The 23,105-nt window shown below is 40.8% G+C and overlaps 1 protein-coding gene across 22 annotated transcripts in view; it reads left to right on the top strand.

Annotated features, from left to right (window-relative positions):
* ptprsa (protein tyrosine phosphatase receptor type Sa) overlaps positions 1-23,105 on the top strand; it is a 204,860-nt gene that overhangs the window by 163,436 nt on the left and 18,319 nt on the right. For 5 of the 22 annotated variants that reach the window (XM_082138939.1, XM_082138955.1, XM_082138953.1 and 2 more), the window contains 12 exons: positions 754-848; positions 963-1,216; positions 1,559-1,646; positions 2,030-2,257; positions 2,365-2,525; positions 3,171-3,185; positions 4,190-4,305; positions 10,363-10,410; positions 14,710-14,807; positions 17,627-17,750; positions 19,954-20,156; positions 21,321-21,440. In XM_082138939.1, coding sequence (XP_081995065.1) covers positions 754-848; positions 963-1,216; positions 1,559-1,646; positions 2,030-2,257; positions 2,365-2,525; positions 3,171-3,185; positions 4,190-4,305; positions 10,363-10,410; positions 14,710-14,807; positions 17,627-17,750; positions 19,954-20,156; positions 21,321-21,440 — 1,550 coding nt within the window. The remainder of the gene's footprint in view (positions 1-753; positions 849-962; positions 1,217-1,558; positions 1,647-2,029; positions 2,258-2,364; positions 2,526-3,170; positions 3,186-4,189; positions 4,306-10,362; positions 10,411-14,709; positions 14,808-17,626; positions 17,751-19,953; positions 20,157-21,320; positions 21,441-23,105) is intronic. The other 17 variants (XM_082138942.1, XM_082138944.1, XM_082138958.1 and 14 more) reach the window with 8 other exon arrangements.

Here is a 23,105-nt window from a genome sequence, read left to right as displayed (position 1 = left end):
TTGAAAGGGGAGGAGCATCAATTTTTGCGAGGTAAGTGCCGATTGGTCAGACACGCCCAGCACATTCACTCATCTAATCACCAAATTTCCCTAGTATCAAAGGCAGGCGAGAACCACGTCAAGGAGATCCCAAATCTGAAGTGAAACTAGGCACATTTGTTTACTTTGGGTTTTTCTCATTTATTTTTCATTTTTTGGTCTGACAATTCCTCTTTTCTGTACTCACCTTTCCCCCCCGCTCCCACACTAGGATGGTTTGAAGCATGGCGTCCCATGATGCACTGCTAACAAGTGTGGGCATGACAATTGTGTTTTGGGGTTTGTCCTCGTTCCTGTCGGGCTTTCTGCCACGGCAGTGCCTATCCAAATTTGAGAGTATGCAGCAGTGGGTTACTCAAACATAATGTGGGTTCAGCTATTCTGGAAGCATTCAGGGGGGATTATGGGAACTGCTTTCAAAATGTTCTTGTTGGGGCGGCACTGCCGGGCCAGGGCAGGCAGAGTACTGTGCGATCCTGTGGTTCTGTGTTCACCAGTCCAGTCTAGCGTGCTGTTTGTCCCAACTGAGCGCCTCCCTCCCTCCCCTTCACAGCTAACGCCACACTCCGCTCACTCCGAGGGACCAAAGCCCCTTTCCCTTGGGGGAAAAAAGAAAAATGGTCGCAAACGCCGAATATTCTGTCAGCCTTCTTTCCCTTCAGTCCTCCTGTACTTGTTTTTCTCAATTTGTTTCCTCCATTCACTTCTGGACAGATGTTCCTAAGAACTTCACCGTGAAGCTGGTCACCAAGACCACGGTACTGCTGACCTGGAAGTTTTCCGATAGCCGTTCCCCGTACCGATGCATGGTAAGCGATTCAGTTTTGTCCATCCTTTTCAAATGAGTACCTGCCAGACTCTGACTCAATTTACATGTTTTTGATGTTATTGTGAACAGTTTATCCATGTACACTCTTCCACAGATCGAGTACAACCGGCAGAAGGTTGACATTGATGCTAGGATGACCAAAGCTCTCATCACCAATTTACGACCCAATGTCACCTATGAGTTCAGAATCACCTGCCAGGAGAGCAGCGACGGTGGACCCAAACACAAGCTCATCGCCCGAACGGCGCCACCTATTCTGATCCGAAAACCTGAGTTGGACCTGAAAAGAGAGCCAGACAGTATGCTGACCATTCTCTTCCCACCGCTGGAATCCAAAGACTTGATCAAGTGAGGAAAACCATCCTTGCCTAGAAACGCACTCTACCCAAGTATACGAATGCAAATGCATTTCAAAGTGTGAATGATGGATCCATTTTTGAAGAAAGTTTGTGCTGTTGTTCTCTATAGTGCCCCTTGTGGCCACACTGAGAATGCAGTATATATACCTGTGTTAAGAATTGCATTCGTCTGCGTTCACATGGTTGCGTATTTTTCAGGTTTTGTTTGGGGAAAAATTCCCATTTTTAATGCTCTGATGGATACAGAAATGTAGATAACGTTTTTATGATACTAACAAAGTCTGTTGTGGGGGGATTTATTTGTTTTATGCACCATCTTGACCTCTTGCAGGGCAATCTATATTGTGGTGGTTCCTCTGAAGAAGGGAAGAGGACCGATCAGACACATCAAGAACCCAGACGAGCTGGACCTGGAAGAGGTGAACATACCCTTTTTTCCACAAGTCTTTGTCCTTGTGTTGCAGACACAGTGGAGCCAGAGCCATGGAAAGAGTTCTCGCAGGAGCATTGTGGGAACGTTCCCGAGGGGTTTGTCAGGGAAAAGGGGACAATTACACAGCTCTCATCCTAACCCGCTGGCAAACTGCAACGCTTAGCCACTCAACCTTGAGCTGTGGAGCTTTGTATTCTGTTTATATGTTATTTTATTTATTGGGACTTCAAAATAAAATAAAATTTTAGTTTTTTATAGTAGATAGCCCATTTTGTTTGCACCATTAGCACTGCTTGATGCTGATTTGGTACATATGTTGTGTTTTAGATGCTGGTTTCAGTTCTTCTCAAGCAGTTTTTTCTCCCACAGCTGTTGGGCGAAAGAAGACTCGGTCAACGTCACGCTCGTACCACCCGTCAGCTCAAGCAGGTGGACGGGAAGCGGCCCTACATCGCTGCCAGCTTCAAGCCCTCATCCATGCCATCGTCCTTCACCCTGGGCGATCAGAGAGTGTATAGCGCCTTTGAAAACAGGGCTCTGGACCCTGGACAGGAATATGTGTTCTTCATCCTAGCTGAGCTTAACACTACTGGAGGGGTGAGTGAAATATAAGGAAAAGCCTTTTTAATCCATCACAAATTGGTGTTATGACAACCATAAAGTGACAAATGTAGATGACTTTAACCTTTTTTGTGCTTGTGCAGAAATCCTTCGCATCTAGCCCCTACACGGACCCCATCATGGCTCCTGACGTGGACCCTCAGCCCCTGGAGACGGGAGGAGACGGACTCATCTGGGTGGTGGGACCCGTTCTTGCTGTGGTCTTCATAATCTGTATTGTGATTGCGATTCTCCTCTACAAGAAGTGAGTGGACTTTTTTCACATTCTAATGAATTGATGTTTGTCCCCACCATTTATAGTACCAGCAAAAAGGGGATTTTTGACCTAATTTGTTCTTTATATAACAAGCAGGTGGAACTATCTTCAAACTAACGCACTGTAAATGCATTATGAGGTGAAGAAATGCTAATAGAATGATTTAAGCTTATTTTAGACATATTCCCCCCCAGCCGTTAGCATCGTTTGGAGAAGTTCAAAGCATAGCTGAGGAGAGCAGTCAATTCGATCGTATCAAAATGTAACGAGGTGATGGCTAATAGCTATTAGCTTCAGAGCACGGCCAAAGCAGACCGCTTTGACTTTTAGCATGCAAACGTGCGGAAGCTATTCCTCATTAGCACCTCACGGACGAGGTTAAAAGCGAATGACTCCTGGCTAGTATTTCCTCCCTCGGCAGGACCTTGAGTTTGACCTCTGGTGTCTGGAGATGCGCAAACACACATCTTTACAGGTCTGTCCAAATGCAGATGAGCCTAATCTGGCACTGCTAGCCTGCACTGTGAATTTAAATGCACTCTATTGATTTTTTTTCTTTCTCCTCTCCCTTGTTCTCTTGTTGTGTTTTCTCTCTTTTATATATTTATTTCACTTCAATGCTTTCTTTGGAAGCAGCAAGCCTGACAGGTAAGGCTTAGCTGTACTTTATTGCTGTTTTCAAGGGGGCAAAAGAAAATAACCTGCCTCAGCATAAAAGCAAGTTTTAATTAGATGGCCATGAAAAACCAATGTGCCCCTCGGCTGTGTTGTGTGTGGACATAGCTTTGCTTGTGCTAGCATCTAGCTTCCTCTATATTAACTATAAACACAATGTATATATTATTAGAGATGCACCGATATATCAGCCAAAAAAATAAACAAATGGCGCTTTTCCACTACCAGGTACCAGGTCGCCTTGCCTCGACTCGACTCGGCTTTGTTTGGTTTTCCACTGTGTAAAAGTTGTACCTGTACCTGCTTCCAGGTACTCTTTTTCGTACCACCTCCAGCGAGGTTCTGAGGCGAGCTGAGGCGATACTAAAATGTGACGTGAAAACGGAGTATCCTGAATAAAAAAACAGATAAAAAAATCCAAAAATTCCTCCATTGTCCTGTGTGTGTGTGGGTAGCGGGTGTGTGTCGCGTAGAAGATTAAGTCATGGCAGTTTCCTGTGGCGTCGCTATGACGACCAGGTACTATTGCGGAGGTACTATCTGCAATGGAAAACGGAGCGAAAAGCGAGCCGAGCCGAGTTGAGCTGGTACTGGTAATGGAAAAGCGCCAAAAGTCTCATCATTATGTCCATTCTGTCTCTAAATTCAAATAATAAATGTCTTTTTGATGCTCTTAAATGTGACATGGCAGATCACTGTAGCGCCTCAGTTCAAGAGATATTATCGATATCGGAATCGGCAGATTTCATTCTGAATAATCAGTTCACGTATCGGCAGAGAGATTTTGTATCGGTGCTTCTCTAAGATAGATAGATAGATAGATAGATAGATAGATAGATAGAAGAATCATTCAAAATCGGGAGTCATCGATCTGAATCATGAACTGAATGGGTCCGAAAATTTGGTTCACTTGTTCTTTTTCCATCTCATTTGTCAGTTTTCATTTAGTCTCCACGTTTTCCTTTCCTTTTTTAAAGCAGCAAACGTAAAGAGTCAGAGCCACGGACGAAATGCCTGCTGAACAACGCCGAAATCACCCCTCACCACCCCACAGACCCCGTGGAGATGAGGCGAATCAACTTCCAAACCCCAGGTACATGCACACCAACACACTCTCTGATTACTTTTCTCCGACTGTAAACTGCTGCATCTCACGAAACCTGTCAAGAACATGTCATTTCTATTTGTAGGTCATATTTCACCCCCAAATCAAAAGAATTATATTTTGCATAAAGAAAAACAGCCTTTTTGACATTATTTTACATATCATTTTGAAGTGTTCAGGAGTGACATATTTTGTCAGTTAACTTTAATTTAACTGTCAATTTCAGGTGCACCTGCTGCTATTTCTAATTTGCATCTCTACTGATGCGGTTTATTAGTTAATAACTGTGTACGGCCTTGTCAATCATTTTTATTTCATATTTGGTTCAGGGGTTGCTTACAACTGAACGAAATCCAACGTCCAGGCCTCTTAAGAGATGTTTTTGCTCTCGCCGTCCTCAACTCACTCAAAAGCAGACAATCTTTTGTCTCGTCCAAATCCTCCAGTTCAAAGAGCGTTCTCTATTTCGCCGGCTTTGGACGCTAAACCTAGTCTGACATTTCTCTGTGGCTCCTTGAAGTGAATTTGTCGAAGGCGTCTCTCTCTCCTGTGCGCTCTCTGCGTCTCCCCATCAAACAGCTCGTTTCAAAGGCGGTAATCTCGTCTCGGCCGCCCGAGGAGGTCATAACTCGGCCTCTGCCGAGAGCTTGCCTCCTTCAGCGGACATAAAACGAGAGCCAGATGAGAAATGGAGGTGGAGAACGCAAGAAAGCCTCTATCGCCACCTCATTTCCCATAATCACCTGTCCATTGTGGAGCATCTTGTCCGGTAGCCGCCTAACACATCTGAAATGAGCCTGGCGTGCTTTCATCTTCTTTCTCGCCTTTCTCGTCTGCTTCAACACTATCAGAGGTTCGCCTCGTTAAAGTCGTCCTCGATGGACTTTATTAATTGAGGAGCGTTCAATTTGTGACGCGACGTTGTTCTTTTTAAGTGCGGGATGTCATTATCTCTTTGCTTGGTGAATTTTTATTTAAGCGGACATTTTAGCCCAATTAACTGGGACGGGGAAACATTTGCGACATTTCCATTAGCTAATAGGGTCCATTGTTAAAAGGAGCACACTTCAGTTCACATGGATGACTGGCACATATGGCGCCCAACGCGGGGCTCAACCACTGTGCTTATCCTAATGAGACGAGACACTGACATTGTGTTTGTTTCGTAGCACATTTAGGGTCAGATTGTGCTCAATTCCTCTGACTCCTCTCTAGTCTTTTTTGTATTGGTATTATTAAGTGTTTTATAACACAAAGATTTTCATGAGGAAACTGTTTAATGTGACACAATCGCAAAAAAGCAGCGCTCATGGTGTCTCTAAGCCTGTGATAAATCTTGTCTGTGAATAGAAGATTTGGAATCCCCGTCATTTTTTAGGCTGCTTGCTAAAATCTTGATGCATATCACTGTTTTTTTATTTTTTTTATTGATTTCTTGGTTTATTCTCTTTTGCCAAGAAATATGTCATATTATAGAAGAAAAATGGCTGTCATATTGATGTTTAATATTTACATAGCTTTGGGAGGTAGAAAAGACAAACGATGCTTATTGTAAATACTGTTTATATCTTATAATTAAGGCGATGCACCGATGTAGAAATTTTAAAACAGTAACCGATAATTATTTTAATAATTGTTTAAAAAAAATGATTTTAATTAATCTATAATCTATAACTGATCTATATTAATGTTTAACATTATTATTTATTTTTGCATATACATACAGATATTACAGATACTATTTTTATGTTAGAAATGTATGGAAGCGGATTAGTCTCAAATGTAATTCACGCTAAAAACATGATTCACACATGCGTAGACAATTTCACATGCATGAAACCTAATTCACGTACACACACAAAATCACGTGCGTGAAAAAAATAATAATATTCACAAAAAGAAATTCACATGCGCAAAATAAAATTATATATTCATACAATACACTTCACAAATGCAAAACACAATTCGTAAATGTACACCTGTGCACAAAAACCTTTGAATGTTTAAAATGTACGAGTTTATCCTTGAATGTGAATGTGTGAATCGCCTTGGATGTGTGTGTGTGTGTGTGTGTGTGTGTGTGTGTGTGTGTGTGTGTGTGTGTGTGTCTGTGTGTGTGTGTGTGTTTGAGACTTTCCTGGCATCCTACACAGAGCAGTCGTACTCTTTAGCCAATCAGATTTAAGCTTATCAATCGACCAATCAGTATCACGTGAGGGCGGGCCAACCTGCATGTTACGTCATCAGCTGACCAGTTCATGGCTAAGCAGAGGTATGTGCAGTTTCTGTGTGTTTACTGAAGTTAAAGAAGTTCGAGATCAGCTGAAGCAATAGTTTATGAACTATTAACTGATGTAAGCAAGTGCTGTGGATGATGCTTGTTTTGTTGTTAGCTGCAGGTACAGACTTCTCTCACAGCTTCAACAATCACACTAATGAGTGCAAAACAATCATCTGTGGTCAACACCCACCCTAGCTCTCTCAGCGCCGGCCTCATCGAGATTACTCTTTAAATAGTGAATAGACCTATTTTAATGAGCACCCAGTGTTTAATTGCCATTTGTGCAATTTGTGTAAGTTGTTAAATTATTAAATACTTTTTGTTTCCCTGCATTTTTCAGGATTAACCAACTTTGGCATGACATCTGGATAGCAGTCACAAACACCTTAATCCATGTTGTTTCTTTATTCTTTATTTCTTTTATACTTTATTTTATTTTTTGTATTAATGTCTTAATTGGAAACACTTTACAATAATGTTTCATTAGTTAACATTAGTTTACATTAACTAATAATGAACTGCACATATACAGCATTTATTATTTTTGTATTAATGTTAATTTCAACATTTACTAATACTTCATTAAAATCTTGTGAACATTAGTTAATGTGAACTAACAATGAACAGCTGTATTTTTAACTAACGTTAACAAAGATTAACAAACACAGCAACAAATGTATTGCTCATGGTTAGTTAATACATTAACTAATGTTAACTTAGTTAGTGTACCTTATTGTAAAGTGTTACCCTGATATGATTGTAAAGCGCGCTGGGTGTACAGTAGGACATATGAAAGCGCTATATAAATACCTCATTCATTCATATATTCAACATTAATTTCCTTATGTTTTGTGCTGTATTGTCATCTCAATGTTTTTAGTGTCACAGAACAATTTTGTGAAGCATTATTTTTACTTTGCCTAGTAAAACAGGCAAATCTGATTTTATGCTGATCAGACAAAGGTACTTCTCATAGAGGCAACTAAGATTACTCAGTAAACTCTATATACCATCACTTAATCTCCCACGTCCTCCGTCTACATCTCTTGTACTAGAGGTTTTTACTATTTTAAATATCAGACCAAAGACAGAGAGAGGTCTACTGAGGACTGGATTGAACACAATTCATTTGTTAACTTTTCACTTGATGTATTTCACAATATTTGTATACTTTAAAAGCATAAGACTGACTGGAACTCACGTATATTTCTCTGTACTGAATGTTGTGCTTCATACTTAAGATTGTCTGTTCATGATATTCAAATGTAACAGGAACATTAATCATGATCAAGTCATTATATATATATATTATTCCCAAAGGATTCAGAAACTTCAAATTAATAAAACGTGTACATCAAATGTAATTATGTCTTTGAATATTTTAATTCTGACAAGAACATTTAATAATGCATGAATAGCATGGCTTTATTCCTAAAGCGTGTACATATAGTCCGCAGGAGACAAATGAATACAGTAACAATGCATCACTCTGTCTCGGAAATCTGAAACAATAAAACTACATAATATATGCATCTTAAAACAAAACAGATGTCTCCTATATATCATTACATATATTATCATCAGTTGAATGTGTGGTGGACACTCAGGACATGAAAATCCATCAATACTAGAAATAAATGTTTATGTTCACATGTGGACTAAACAGCAGTTCATAAACTATTGCTTCAGCTGATCTCGAACTTCTTTAACTTCAGTAAACACACAGAAACTGCACATACCTCTGCTTAGCCATGAACTGGTCAGCTGATGACGTCACATGCAGGTAGGCCCGCCCTCACGCGATACTGATTGGTCGATTGATAAGCTTAAATCTGATTGGCTAAAGAGTACGACTGCTCTGTGTAGGATGCCAGGAAAGTCTCAAACATACACACACACACACACACACACACACACTCAAACATCCAAGGCGATTCACATGTGAATGACGGTTTGCACATTCACATTCAAGGATAAACTTGTACATTTTAAACATTCAAAGGTTTTTGTGTACAGTTGTACATTTACGATTTGTGTTTTGCATTTGTGAAGTGTATTGTATGAATATATAATTTAATTTTGCGCATGTGAATTGCTTTTTGTGAATTTCTTTTTTCTTTGTGTGTGTGTACGTGAATTAGGTTTCATGCATGTGAAATTGTCTACGTATGTGTGAATCATGTTTTTAGCGTGAATTATATTTGAGACTAATTCGCTTCCATAGAAATGCATAGAGACTGTCGAATTTATAAATCTGTAAAGTTTTGCCTTTTTTATTTGTATTGGCTGATAAAAAATAAAACATACATAAATAAATAATTAAATAAATAAGCTTAAAAATAGAATAAAATAATCCTATTTTTTCCTGTATATATGTTTTATGCATTCATATTTAAAATGCTAATTATAATATTAATCTTGAATTATAACCTTAATTTCTGCTACTACCAATGCACCGATATAGACATTTATATGTAGATAACCGATAACTATTTTTAAGTTACAAATGATAACCGATATGACTGTCGAATTTGTAAATCTATACATTTTTGCCTTTTTTACATTTTGACTTTAGCTAATGCCAACATGACCACCAATAAAATTAAATAAACATAAATATATAAATAAATAATCCTATTTTTCCTATATAAGTATGTTTTTTTGCTTAGCCAACATACAGCATAAAAAGTACACTTTTTGTCAAAAGTCTACTTATAATGCTAATTATAATGCTAATTCAAATCTGATCCACTTGCTAACATGTTAATCTGGCCCGTCTGCACGGGTGCCGTGTGCCTAAAGTCATCACAGATGGTTCAGACCTCAACAACAGAAGACATTCCTCATCCGCTCGCTTTCCAGACAGCTGGACCGAAGTCGAGCGCGAAACAGTGACCGTATGTGGTTTTACCGCTCGATCGACGCTGCCATCTGATATTTCGAGATTTTATTCTTTAAAAAGCTACCATGGGGTCAGGTAGATGCGATAGAGAATTTTATTACATGGCTTGGTTGAATTCTAATGTAGAATGCGGTGTGTTATTTCTTGATAACACACCGTTGCTACGGATAACACACCGTTGCCATGAAAAACAGAGCGTTGCTATGGACGCAGGATTCTAACCGTAGAGACGGAACGGACTATTTTCTTTAGCGGAAGCAATACAATCGTTTTTAAATCAATAAACTCCTTTTTAAATCAATATTTTGTGTCAAATTATTGATTTATTTGGTGGGTAGCCATGTAATAAGCGGGATAATGTAGAGTGAGGCGGTTGTTATAGCGAATACAACCCCTTCAGACTGAGTCAAGACCCCTCAACATTATCCCTTACGTATATTACGTCTTAATGTTGGATTTGACATATTTCACCGTGGTATAAGCAGCATCTCCACTGGTTCATAGTGTCTGTATGTCTAATAAACATCTGCGGCTCTGATGTCGGCTGGATGTGAGTGAGTGTGTCCTACTTCCACCGTCTGACAGACTGCTTGGCGTCGGATCCAACACTGAGGACCCTCGTGAGGATTACCGCCTTCATTCAAAGCAAGGGTGGTCCGTTCTCCTGCCTGTTTAAAAATGCACAATAAAGTTTTGAAAAATTAATTAAAGGGAGTAAATGTATAAAAGAGAAGCTTATTAATTTCCTTGCATTTTTCCATTCATTTCAATCCATTTCAAGATTTTGTTCTCAACTAATTATCAGTGCATTTAAAAGGGATTGCTTTTATTTTTATTTTTTGGTGTTTGCTGTTTTTCACAGATTCGGGTCTAAGCAGTCCTGTCAGTGAAGCCGGTTTTGACTATGAAAGTTAGTGCTCACATCTCGCGCTGAGCTTTGGTGTTTTCTTATCTTTTTTTAATGCGTCTGCCCCACATCCGAAATAATGGGCTGTGTTCTACGACTACATTTGCATATGACTTTTTTTTCTCCCCCCTTCCCTTCACAAACTGCCGGATCTGCGCTAATGTTCACTCCCGTAACCCTGGGAAAGTTAAAAGGAGTCGTACCTCAAATGAAACCTAAAACTGTATCTCATTAGCAGTTGCTTTTCCTATATGAGGTGCATAATTTAGGATAAAATATAGTAAATAATACTATTTTTCCTACCCATTTTTTTATTTATTTGATTTTTGGTGCTTAAAAGCCAGCATGAAGCATAAAAAGTTCATAGCATATGTCTTGTGTGTGTGTATATATATTTATAAATATATATAAAAATATATTTTTAAAATGTACATGCATAAAAGATGCATAGAAAAAGAAAATTTGTTCTGCATTATGCAAATGCTGTCAACAGTTTCATCTTAATTATGACTGCTTTTAACTTTCTTTCGTAACACGGCTTTTGATTTTTCCTTTTTGATGTGTTTAGTATTTCTGCTTGTCGATTGCTTTGTTCTTACAGGCTGTTGGCTGAACTCTATTAATCCACAGTAAACGCACTGCAGTCACAGCTGATGATGTAGAGACGGCTCTGCTGTGTAGTTTTTACACAGGTCTCCACACATTCCAGCATCCTTTTCCCGGCCCTCCAGCTCAGCCGTCCGCCCGGCTCTCCCCCGATGGGGTCGTTCTGCAGGCAGAGATAACGGGCCGAATTAATTAAACCCTCCGCAAACAATAGTCCGACATTTGATACATCCCTCCCGCCTCCCCCCAGCGAGGCAGAGGAAAGAGAAACACGGCTCACTTTTTTTTGTTTTTATGGGGAAATATACCAAGCGTTTTTCCCTTTTATATGTAAATGAACAATCGCATAAAACTGTTTCGCGAACAGCGGCAGAGGATATCAAAAGGATTTGTTATTTGCATCACCTGTCAAGCACAAATAAGAGACTGAAAATATGTAATTAGACAGTTTGCTTCTCTCGCGCTCCGTGATCTTGAGCTTGATTGCATGGGATAAAAAGAGTGAGAGACGCAAAAATCCTGGCAGAGAGAGCAGAAAGCAACAGGAATTTGTCCTTGAAAGAGTTATATACCGCTCTTAACCAGACTTGAAGAACACTTTTTAGTATCTTTCGCATAAATACTTGAAATTGATTGTGGTTAACCCTCTGGTACTGGTCACGTGCCCTTTTTTTTTTCAGTGAAATGATTGTACTATATTTTAGTTTGATCATATTTTTTATTTAATAGATTGGATTTTTAGGGGATTTTATGGTACTAAATAATATTTATGCTGTAGTTATTATCCATTTATTCACTTTTTAAGCATAGACCTGGAAATTAAGTCTCTTTTTAAAGATGACACATGGCAGATTATTGCTGAAGTGAGAAAAGTTTTAAAAAGTTAACTTGAAAAAAGTTGTACATGTATTGTTATGATAAATGCACAAAGATATAATTTTAAATTTTTATATGAAACTGAGAAAATCAAACCCATTAATCTAAACAAGCTGTGTTTCATATTCGAGGTTGATTTGAGCTTGATTTTTTTTTGGACGCAGTACCAAACGCTTCCACTAGATGAAATTAGCTTCCCATTCATTTCCAATGTGCTCATTTTTGACCCTGAACAATAAAAGTGTGAAAAAAAAATTCAGGATCTTTTAACATTTTCAAATCATGTCCATGATCTTTGTTTGTGTGTGTGTGTGTTCACACAGCAAGTGGCAAAACCTTTACCAAGTTTCGTACCGTTCCGATGAAGTAAAAAATTCGACAAACAAAAAAACTATGGCCGAAAACTGAACAGCACCGGAGGGTTAATTTTTTGCACCTCGATCGGATTAAATGTAATTGTTTGCTCTATCTTGCAGGGAGAAAAATTCTGAGAACAAACAAATAACAGCCTGTTCATGAAATAGAAAAATGGATGACGAGTAATTGTTGTTGACACGGAGCAAAGTTGAGGAATAGGTTGACATTGGAAAGAGTTTGTTGGGCTCCGATTGGCTCTAGATTGGCCTTTCTCATTGCATTATGGAGGCTGTTGTCATTTAGCATGCAGGTCTGATCTCAGGTTGTTTGCCAAAGTTGCCCTTCGCATCTTTTTCGGGAGTGCTTTGGCATACATTATCTTGGTTCACCTTAAGAGGTTAAAACTGATTCCAGACAATCTCTAAGAGCTTGGCTGGGCTGGTGAAAATAACATTTGTAGACTATTTGTTGAAGCGTAAGCGTCCGGTAATTCAACAAATTCTCACATAACAAAAAGCGAACAGCTAGAACTTTTACAAGACATCTTGTTGAGTGGCATTATTATGTGCGTCGTTTTTTTGTCATGACATCCAATCAGCAAGTTCAATCTCAATCAAACCCGAGCAAAGTCATTTGCAGCATACAACATTTAGAGAAGAAGAAAAAAAATGTGTCAACTGGAGGTCAAATTGAGCGTGGCTAATGTGATTATGCAGATTATCAATGCCTAATTAAATCACAGTACTCTTGAAGGAAGATGTCAACATTTAGCCAACTTTTGACCTCTGATGTAGACGAGGAAAGAAAGTCCAGTGGCCTCTGTAAATAAGTTAGCGTCCATCTTAGGAAGAGCTTGTCTGTTTTCTGCTTTATTGCATTACTAATTAATTACGAGATTAACTCCAGCACGGCCTAGGGTTTTTTGGGGGGTCTGAGCAAACATGTGCTAACTAGTGCTTGTTTGAGGAAAGGTCTTGCAAGCTGTTGCAGGGTTAGCATGGGTGGCTGCTTCTGTGACACGCTTGCTCAGCTTTGACTGAACTGAAGCTGAGAACAAGACACTTCACTTTTCACCGGTACCATCGGGTCATCTTAACCCAGGCCAGAACTCTCGAATAAACCCCCTACCTTACCCTGATTACCCCCATCATCAGCCCTCCACTTCAAGAGCTTTATTTCCCATCACTGCTCAAACGAAGGGTTACATAAGAAAATTATTGCAAGCTTCTGCCAAAAGGAAAGTTGCTGGAAATATTAAGGCAAGACGTCTCCTCTAGGGAAAGGCAATATTATATTTTTCTACCTCTCGCTTGCTCATATTTTTTTCGTGTTTAGTGTGGAAGCTTTCCAGATTTTCCCCCCAGAACAGTAAGTCCATATTTCGTTTTGCACAAGACCATAAATTACATGCAAATGTGTCTGTTTAGTGAAATACAAGACGGAAGTTTGTGTATTTTTGTGTTTAAGTCGACAATAAACAGTATCAGACTGGCAGAACTCCCTACTTGACAGGATTAGAGATATGGTTAGGGAAGGGGTGTCCAATCTCGCTCCTGAATGGTCACTATCCTGCCTGGATGTTTCTGGTGATCCTCAAGACCTTAATTGGCTGTTTCAGGTGTCTTTAATTAGGGGTCAGTCTAAACCCTATTGGTAGGTAGTCCTCCAGGAGCAGGAGTGGACTCCCCTATTTTAGAGTAACACAGGGTTAACCCTACATAGGGAACATAGATCCCATCACCATCGCTGTGAACAATGTACATAGGGTGACAAGCATCAATCTTGTATTGTGGTTTTAACCTTTTGTCTCGCCTCGGTGAAATAGAAGTTTTCAGATTTTGCATTTGATTAAATCTATTATGTTTTGGCTCTGCAGACATGAGCTTATTTCCCAAAGGCAGATCTTTTGGGTTGTGTCTGTGACTCTGTTTGAGAACTGTTTGGTTTTATGAAGGCAACATTGTTCTCTTTGTCTTAGCCCGTTGAGTACAAACGTATGGTTCGTCTGAGTGCATGGACTGTCCTCTGCTCATAATTTTTAGCTATAGTGGAGTGAGACAGAAGACAGTTCATTGCTTTGGAAATATTGCAAAGCTATTAGGAACCATTTGACCCCTATCAGCGTTGTAATTGGTCTGGGGGTTTTGTAGCACCTTAGCAATGGTCCTTAGGTCCTTGCCTTCAAATTGTCTGTATAAAGGCAGTCGTTTTTTTTTTAGGACGATCCTGATTGGACGGATTGATGATGTAGAGCTCTGGCCTGGTCACACTGTGTCCCTAACATCACCCACTGTTCCTCACTCCAGTCCCACCTCATTATCTCACCTGCTTGGGTGTCTTCCCCCACCCCTGATCCCGCTTTCTCCACCAACATTTGGGATTTTGCTTCTAACTGTCTTTCTTGACCATGGTGGTCTTACTGACCTTGTCTTTCTGTGTCTTCTTCTCCTGATTGGTGCACAGGTATGATGAACCACCCCCCCATACCCATCTCGGAGCTAGCCGAGCACACAGATCTACTGAAGGCCAACGACAACCTGAAGCTCTCCCAGGAATACGAGGTACGGCGTATTTTGCAAAAAAATATTATTTTGGATAATTATCAGGGTATATCACTAATAATCAGAGTATAAAACAAACTTTTTACCACACCAGCTAATAGTCGGTGACTTAGGATAATTTACTGGGCTTAAACATTTTTTTTACCGGAAATAATGGCAGTAATGACATAAAATTTTTAGATACCAGTGAAAATTCACAATTCACATTTCAAGACCACAGCTAAAACTGCTAGCCTAACTAATATAAATTTAAAACATTATTAAAGACAAGTAAAAGTACTAAGTCAGTAATAAAATAAAAACAAATAATCAAATTACTGGCAGAAGCACAAATAAATACAATATAACAAAGATACAAATTAAATAAACAGTGCTTTTCAGGTTTTTCAGGTATAGGTCTAAAAGTGGCTTTCTGGTACAGACATTTAATAAAGTAAGCAAATGTAGAATAACACTGCATAGTCTTCATTGTTTAAATTAAACATCTTTATTAATTAATCCTTATTAGGCTGCTGTCAGTTTAAGAGCGAATGCACGGATCTAATATACTGATACTGACACACATGCGTTTACTTTTTCAAATGTTTACATTTACTTATGACATAACTGACTGTTTACTAGGATACTCACTATTTTTTTACATAATTTTTTGTGAATTTGTCCACTCGAGTTCAGTTTAGTATTCACGATATCCACACAGCACACAAGTAACAAAATTGCTCTTGAATATGGAAATTGTCAAGGCTTAAATTTTCGTGACGATGCAGCTCTGGCCCATCAACTGTCCCGAGCGTTCACGTTCATGCATTGTTAGAATTCATAAAAATGTTACTTGCAAACAGCGAGTGGCACCGTTTTCATAAACTTGCCAACGCTGATTCATACTTGTATTTGGTGCTTGGTGAGTGTTAATTTTAGGCCCTGCTATTTTGTGTTACGAAAAAGGCAAAGCTGTTCAAGACAGTGCACCTGTGGGTTTTCCTAATAAACCAATTCAGGTTGAGATGATTTTTATTTTTACTGTTCACATGGCAGTTACTCATGTGCCCCGGGGTTTTGCAGTGGCCCGGATGTCTCTGTTTGGAGTGCTGGGCTCGTACATGTAGCGGCTGCTGATTAGCCCTTACTATTGCTGAATCAGCCTTCATTAGCATAGAGCAAATGTCGTCGTCCATCTTAAATCGCAGCGTGCTACAGCAGCCCTGCCATCAACACCCCCGGGGCTTAATGCCATCTTAAATGGCTCCCAGCGTGAGCCAGACCCGATATCTCAGCAGGAACATGGGCACGCTTGAGTTGAGCCAACCCGCTATCATTTTTGGGACATTGGCTTAGCATATAGATTAGCATTAGCTGCATGTGCTAGCCAACTGAAGGAAAGTCATTCTTAAGCAGCCTTAGTAGTAGATTGTTGAATATTTAGTTTCTGACCTCGCTACCTGCAAAAAGTGAGTAAACAATGGCGTCATCCGGCAAAGTCACCTTCTACCAGATATTAGCTTCAGAGTTTCATAAATTGTTACAAGAAATTTGATCTGCTGTGTCTTCATGAATAAAACACAGTATTTTTTTCTCACAGGGAACTGCAAGAGTCATTACATTTGAGAGGTTGAAAAACCCTTTAAACTTGCATTTCAAGTACATAATTGAGGTCAGCTGATGATAAAGTTTGGGAAATGCTGCTCTAGAAGGAAAAAAATGGAAGGAATGTAGTGTTTGATCTTCAGCGTGTACTAGTATGCTAATAATAGCTAGTTAAATCAAAGAGTGATGTTTGTTCAAAACGGGGCTAGAGAAGAAAAAATAAACATTAGAGATGGATGCCGATGTGGAGCAGAAAAAGATGTTTGGTGCAAAGAGTTTTGGTCTAATATGAGGATGTGGGCTGGGTGCTATGCAAAAGCATGCAGTGGATTACCAAACTCCGGATTATGACATCAATCTACCGTTCATGTGTGATCTGCTATATTACAACACAGTCTGGCATTTGGCTTGGAGCAGAACCATACCAATCCAGAACAATGCATTAAAACCCACAGGCGGTTTTCAGGGTAGATGATAAGAGAGACGTGTTTGAGAGCACGGACAACCTGCGGAGGATCCGTGCTCTGTTATTTGTGCCCGTAATCATCGCAGGGTAAACAGTTACATCAAACCCCTCATTGTGGGTTATTTAGTCCCAGTTTCAGCATGCAGAGACGGTCGCCTAAATGAAAACATCCCTCAAGCTAGAAGAGCTGGGACGGAGCCATTGCCCGAGAACAGGCTCGGAATCATAATGGAATACTAAATTACCCCGACAGGGGAATAGAATATTTATTCAGAAATTCTCATATTGGGAATGTGGTGGCATTTATCTTGCTTGCGCCAGATAATTCACCCCCTCACAGGAAGGAACAGACTCTTTTATCAGCGTTTCCTTTGCTATTATTCACTGTCCACGTAACTGTCCCGACAAAGCTACCTGGCCGAATGCTCGTGAATATTTTAAAACGATAGCAGATGGCTTTTAATTACACTTTAATGTGCGCTCTGATTGCGGCAGGAGCGGGACTTTTATCTTGTTGTGAATGTTTATCTGAGCTGCTTTGTGAAGGATTCTCATTTATTTCCCATCCGCGAGTTTTAGTCCTCCCAGGCCTTGTGGCCTCACTCAACCCCGCTTTCTGAGCGTTGAACTCTCCTCTGTTTCTCCACCTTCTTCTGATGTTCTAGCGGATGCAGACTCACTCTCCTCTCACATTAGTATTCATGCCTGTGATGCTGAGGGATTGGGAAAAGCCCTGAGGGTGGTTTCATTCCGTACTTTCTCTCCACAGTCCATCGATCCGGGTCAGCAGTTCACCTGGGAGCATTCCAACCTGGAGGTCAACAAACCCAAGAACCGATACGCCAACGTCATCGCCTACGACCACTCCCGCGTAATCCTGGCACCCATCGAAGGTCGGGCAGAACTGCACACACACACACACACACAGATTTTTAAGAAAGAAATCGTCTCAATGCGTTGCACCTAAAGGTTCCAGAATGACTGAACTTTGTTGTCTTCCCCACAAATCCGTCTGGCTTCACACAAAAAAAAGTAGTTTAGAGAAATGTATCCATAAGTCTTTCAGAAGAACCTGATCTAGCATGTGCATTTTGGAGGATCGCCATCCATTTTTTATGTCTTTATTATACGTTTTTATAGTGTTTATCCGTATAAATCAATTTACTTTCTCTTCTTCCCACACAATTTTATTGTCTGCTCACACACACAACAGAAACAAGAGTCAGATAATTCACAAGCAGTCAAAATTAAACCAGCAGGCAAATGGTGTAGAGCACAGCCATATCCCAGAGTGCCTTGGGTTGAGGTATAGAAGCTGTCAAGATTTTGGATTAAACATAAAACGCCAGTGGAAAATCAGGAGAGATTCTGCTGTTATGTTTTTTTCCCACAGAGGCGACTGTCAATGCTCAATGCTGTCTTTTGCTGTTTACAGATATTCTTCCCCAGGTTCCCTCCCTCGTCGTCGCGTCACCTTGATTTTTGCCACAGTTCACCACGACCCAATTTAGATGAGCAATAACGCAGCGTAACAGAATCATCACAAAGACAGCGCCCATAAATGCATAAATTAATCAAGTTCGAAATTTCCATTTTACAGTGCAGTGATTTCGCCATTAGACACAGCGGTGGAACAATTCGTGCAGGCAGCCGTGCTCTGTTCACTTAGCTATGACTAAAGCGAAACACACCCGCGATCGCTTTGTGAGGCGGGGAAGAGGCTTTTAATGGCATTCTTTTTTTCCCCTGATTGCTAATTTTGTCTTTTTCTACGACGTAGCGGGGGCTAGAAAATGAGCACAGCCAAGTGTTTCATTGTTCGTTGTTAAAGCACGAAAACAACAATTTAGCACCATGGGCCTGTGTTTGAGATTGAAGCTTTTGTGTTGGATAAACGGTACAATTAAATATGCCTCTTGTAGGTTATTTGCCAGAGGTCTGAAGCGTGTGCGGACCCCGAGTGTAATTACAAGTGACTTGTTTCAGAGAATTGATGGCATTAGCTCCTACTGAAGGATTTGAACAAACCCCAAATCTTAAGTATTGAGTTTGTTGCATAATTCGCTTGTGCCACCAACATAAATGACATCAAATCATATATATATTTACATTTGCTTGTTAAATCACCTATATTATTATGGTGAATATGAGAATTGCATGTTGGTACCCATACCAAGACTAGACCTTTAAAACAGAGACCCAGACCTAGACCCTGAAATCCAAATTTTGAGGGCCAAGCCCACATGTATGTGGTTTTGAGAGGTCTCAAGATTGTTACCCCTAGCAGTAGCACACAAGGGCTTTACTTCTATTCCCAGCTGTCTCACGGATCCTGAGCTTAGACGGGAGAATGTTTGGCTGCTTTATGGGAGATTTACTGCGGGCCGCCCAGAGCGATGGCAGAAAGAGAGCGAGACAGGGTCCTGCTCGCTGATTTAGTCCTAGTCCAGCCTAATTCCATCGTATAGCATCTGGCCCTAAATCAGCAGCAGTGGATGCTGTTGGCCGGCCCTCAGAGAGCTAGACAGGGCTGAAAAAGCTGGAAGGAAGTGAGAAAAGGCAGTGAAGGGGCTCAATGGCTTTTCTTTCATGGGGATTATTTTCTATGATGGATATCTGTCACAAGCTCTACAATTGCCTCTAACCAGACTGTGACTGTATATCACGTTAGTGGAGTAGCAAGTTTTTCACCAGTTAAGAGACTCACACAGCAACATTGTCAGCCATTTTGGAACTGTCGAGAAACAGGGGTAAAACCACACTTTTGAAGTCAACACGTAGTGTTCTTGTGCCAAAACAGCTATGTAGTTTTACAACACAACATTTTCAAGCTGTTTGTGCAATTTAAGTGCAGTACACTTTTAAGACTCAAGCAAATGACTATCGTTTTTGCATGTGAAATCAGAGCCACTTTAATAAATACATGTCAGTATGTAGATCTGAGCGGTCATGTGTTACGTTCTGATATTTCTCACATAAACGTATCTTTAACTTTGTGTTACAACAATCAAAATCGTTTATTTCAAAATCCTGCTCCTTTATGATATGTCCGTTTTAAAGTGAACGTCTCTGTCATTCTGACTCTAACTTTCACAGTTACCAACCTTCATGCTTCGTTTCAAGGTATCACAGGCAGCGACTACATCAACGCTAACTACATCGACGGCTACAGGAAGCAGAACGCATACATCGCCACGCAGGGGCCGCTGCCGGAGACCTTCGGAGACTTCTGGAGGATGGTGTGGGAGCAACGAGCCGCCACCGTGGTCATGATGACCAGACTGGAGGAGAAGTCACGGGTGAGACTAGTAAAAAAAACTGATTGTTTTCAGAAGAGTTGTAAATATCATTCTCCAGACATTCAAATCAAAGAGTTTGCAGTGCATTCTCCACGAAGGATACATGCAGCTTAATAGTTTTGCCAAATCAAAAATTTTGAAACAACCTTTGCATACGGAGCGTGCTGGTGATTCCTTAAAATACTGTCTAGCCATGCAGCTCACTAGATTGTGGAAGAGAGCTAATAGGCCGTCTCTTTTACCCTTGTTAAAAAGACTGAGCTTCATACTGGACAAATTGACATTATTCCAGTTGAAATGCCATTGCCGGTTGAATGAATGAGCAAAAAAGGATGGAGAAAAATAGAGGGAAATAAAGACATAGGCTCTCCGATAACAACCTGGGAATCATCTCTCGGCTCTACCAGAGAAAGAGAGAGAGAGAGAGGACGTTAAGAAGCCCTCATCTTGAAGACTTCCTCAGCCGTGACGTCCAGAAGTTCATTGAAGACGATTCCGTCACACCCTAGACTGTCAGGCTCAGCAAACTCAGTCAGTATCTCAGGACACCCCCTCTTGCTCTCTCTCACCATCTTAGCGGGCACCACATGGTGTATTAGAGCTCTGTCAGATGCGATCACAGTGAGCCATTCAATCTGCAGCATAAGCGCAAAGAACGCATTAAACCTGCACATTTTTGAAGCAGTGTGCTGTCACATCGCATCAGGCCACAGGGGCGGCCTGACTGCTTGCCATGCTCCGTATTGAGTGAATCTTTATTTGGGCTGTGGCAGGCCAGGGGTCTGTCAATGTGCCAGGTGTCAGAGTGGGGAAGGAAAACATTATGCCAAGGTAATTGATCTGACATGGGCGGACAAGAATGGTTTGTGATTGCAGGATTGAACCCTCGTAAATCTGTACGGAGACTATTTTAAGTCTTACTTCTCATTTTAAGAATCAAAATGTCCTTGGAAAAGGCTTTATTTTTACTCCCTTATGATTATTTGACCAAAAAAAGATGAGCAGGATCTCCGGTGAGGTTTAGTTCAACAGCACCGTAATTCCTCAGCACACTGAAATTTGCATAGAAATGTATAAGTAAATCTGAGTCAACCACATCCAATAAAGACAGATAAACCAAGCTGAATGAGATCAGATATGCTAACATTCCCTCACCCTCTGCAGATAAAGTGCGACCAGTACTGGCCGAGTAGAGGGACGGAGACCTACGGTATGATTCAGGTGACGCTCTTGGACACCATCGAACTCGCCACCTTCTGCGTGCGCACCTTCTCCCTACACAAGGTAAGACTTTTTGTGTCCACCTGTGTAATAGTGCCACCTAGCATGATCTCATATCAAAGAAAACAGCCAAGCACTGTCTACTGCAGTAATCCTACTCCTGGAGGGCCAGTGTCCTACAGAGTTTAGCTCCAGCCCTAATTAAACTAATCAAGTTCTTCAGGATTGTTTGAAACTTCCAGGCAGGTGTCTTTGAGCTAAACTCCACAGGACCGTGGCCCTTCAGGAGCTCGATTGGACACCCATGGTCTACACAAAGGGCATTTCTGAGATAAGTGCGCTCCCTGCTCCAGGAACACTTTGCTTTAGCTGTTTAAAAGAGTTGTACGTTGTGCATGGGCCTGTTATTTCCCTCTGGACCTTGGAGCAGACACATTACACTGTTTCGCTTTCGGGCCCCGACAGACGTACGCAACCGGGATGATTGCAAACGGTTGAGGCGAACGAGACATTTGTCCTGAAACCCTCACCGGGTTCTCATCTCCACTGCGTGCACCAACACACGCGCATGTTTTTATAATCTCTTCGTTCCACATCCATCATCTTTTAATGTTACGCCTGCCAAAGAGAGGCACTTAGCTAAGTGGCCAGAGCAAAACGACTCCATGCAAAATTGGCATCCCAGACGGCGCAGCGGTCAAGTAAACATGAAGTGGTTGGAAGGGAGGAAGAGGAATAGAGAGGGGTCAGCAAGTTGCACGGTCAGACCGTAACGTGAATTAAAATGGATTGAGCTTTTACTGTAGTGAAGGGCGCCCATAAGACACGAGCCGAAGCATTGATTAAAGAGAGACTGTCATACAGAGCATGAAGAGTGTACTCATGGTTAAGGGATTAAGCTTTCATTTTAAACCCACAGGAAAGAGAAATGAGATCTCTTCAATATCTCAATTGATTCTCCTAGACAGAACGGACAGTAATTGGATATTCTCCGATTTGTCCCAGAAAGAAAAACCCCAGTAATCCACTAGTTTCAGAAGAGATCTCAAGAGATCTCCTGAGCTATGCATAAGCAATTAAATAGTCTTCTTGGACAGTTTAGATTAAACATAATGGCTTATTTAGTCAGATAGCAGTGTCTGTACTAAAGGGACATCTTCGAATACAGATGAGGTGTGTTTTTGTTGCACCACAGTTTGTTGTATTGCATTGCATGGCTGAATAGTCAGAGTTTGCTTACAACCCTGACACACACTCGCTGGAACACTGAAGTGTATTTATGTGTGAGCATATCCTGCAGTCGCACACACAGTCAAACCAGAGTCATGAATTCTTAAAAACAATCCAGCACAAGCCCATCCACTGCAGAGAAACACAGCCTACAGAAGACAGCCAGAGAAAAAAAGTATCCGGCAAAACTGGGCCAGTTTGCTCTTAATTACATCGTTTATTTATTCATTTATTCAAAGGGAGCCTCTGTTGAAACAGCAGCGACATTGAAATGCAAAACCTCCCTTTAAAGACGTCCAGGATGAGAAATAAATGCTAGCAGTGGAACTAGCAGGACACTGATGTCTCTCACGCTTCTTGCCGAAATCTCCAATGCGGCAGACATGTTCCTGGCTCTCTTGCCTGTGTCAAAATACAATGTAGAAGACATTTTGGTGTCACAAGGCGATGCTAGAACACATGATTACATGTACCACCGTCTCATGTCAACCTAGCATG

Source organism: Leuciscus leuciscus, assembly GCF_965113295.1.
Source record: "Leuciscus leuciscus genome assembly, chromosome: 15".
Lineage (NCBI taxonomy): Eukaryota > Metazoa > Chordata > Actinopteri > Cypriniformes > Leuciscidae > Leuciscus > Leuciscus leuciscus.
This window is presented reverse-complemented; position numbering and strand designations above follow the sequence as displayed.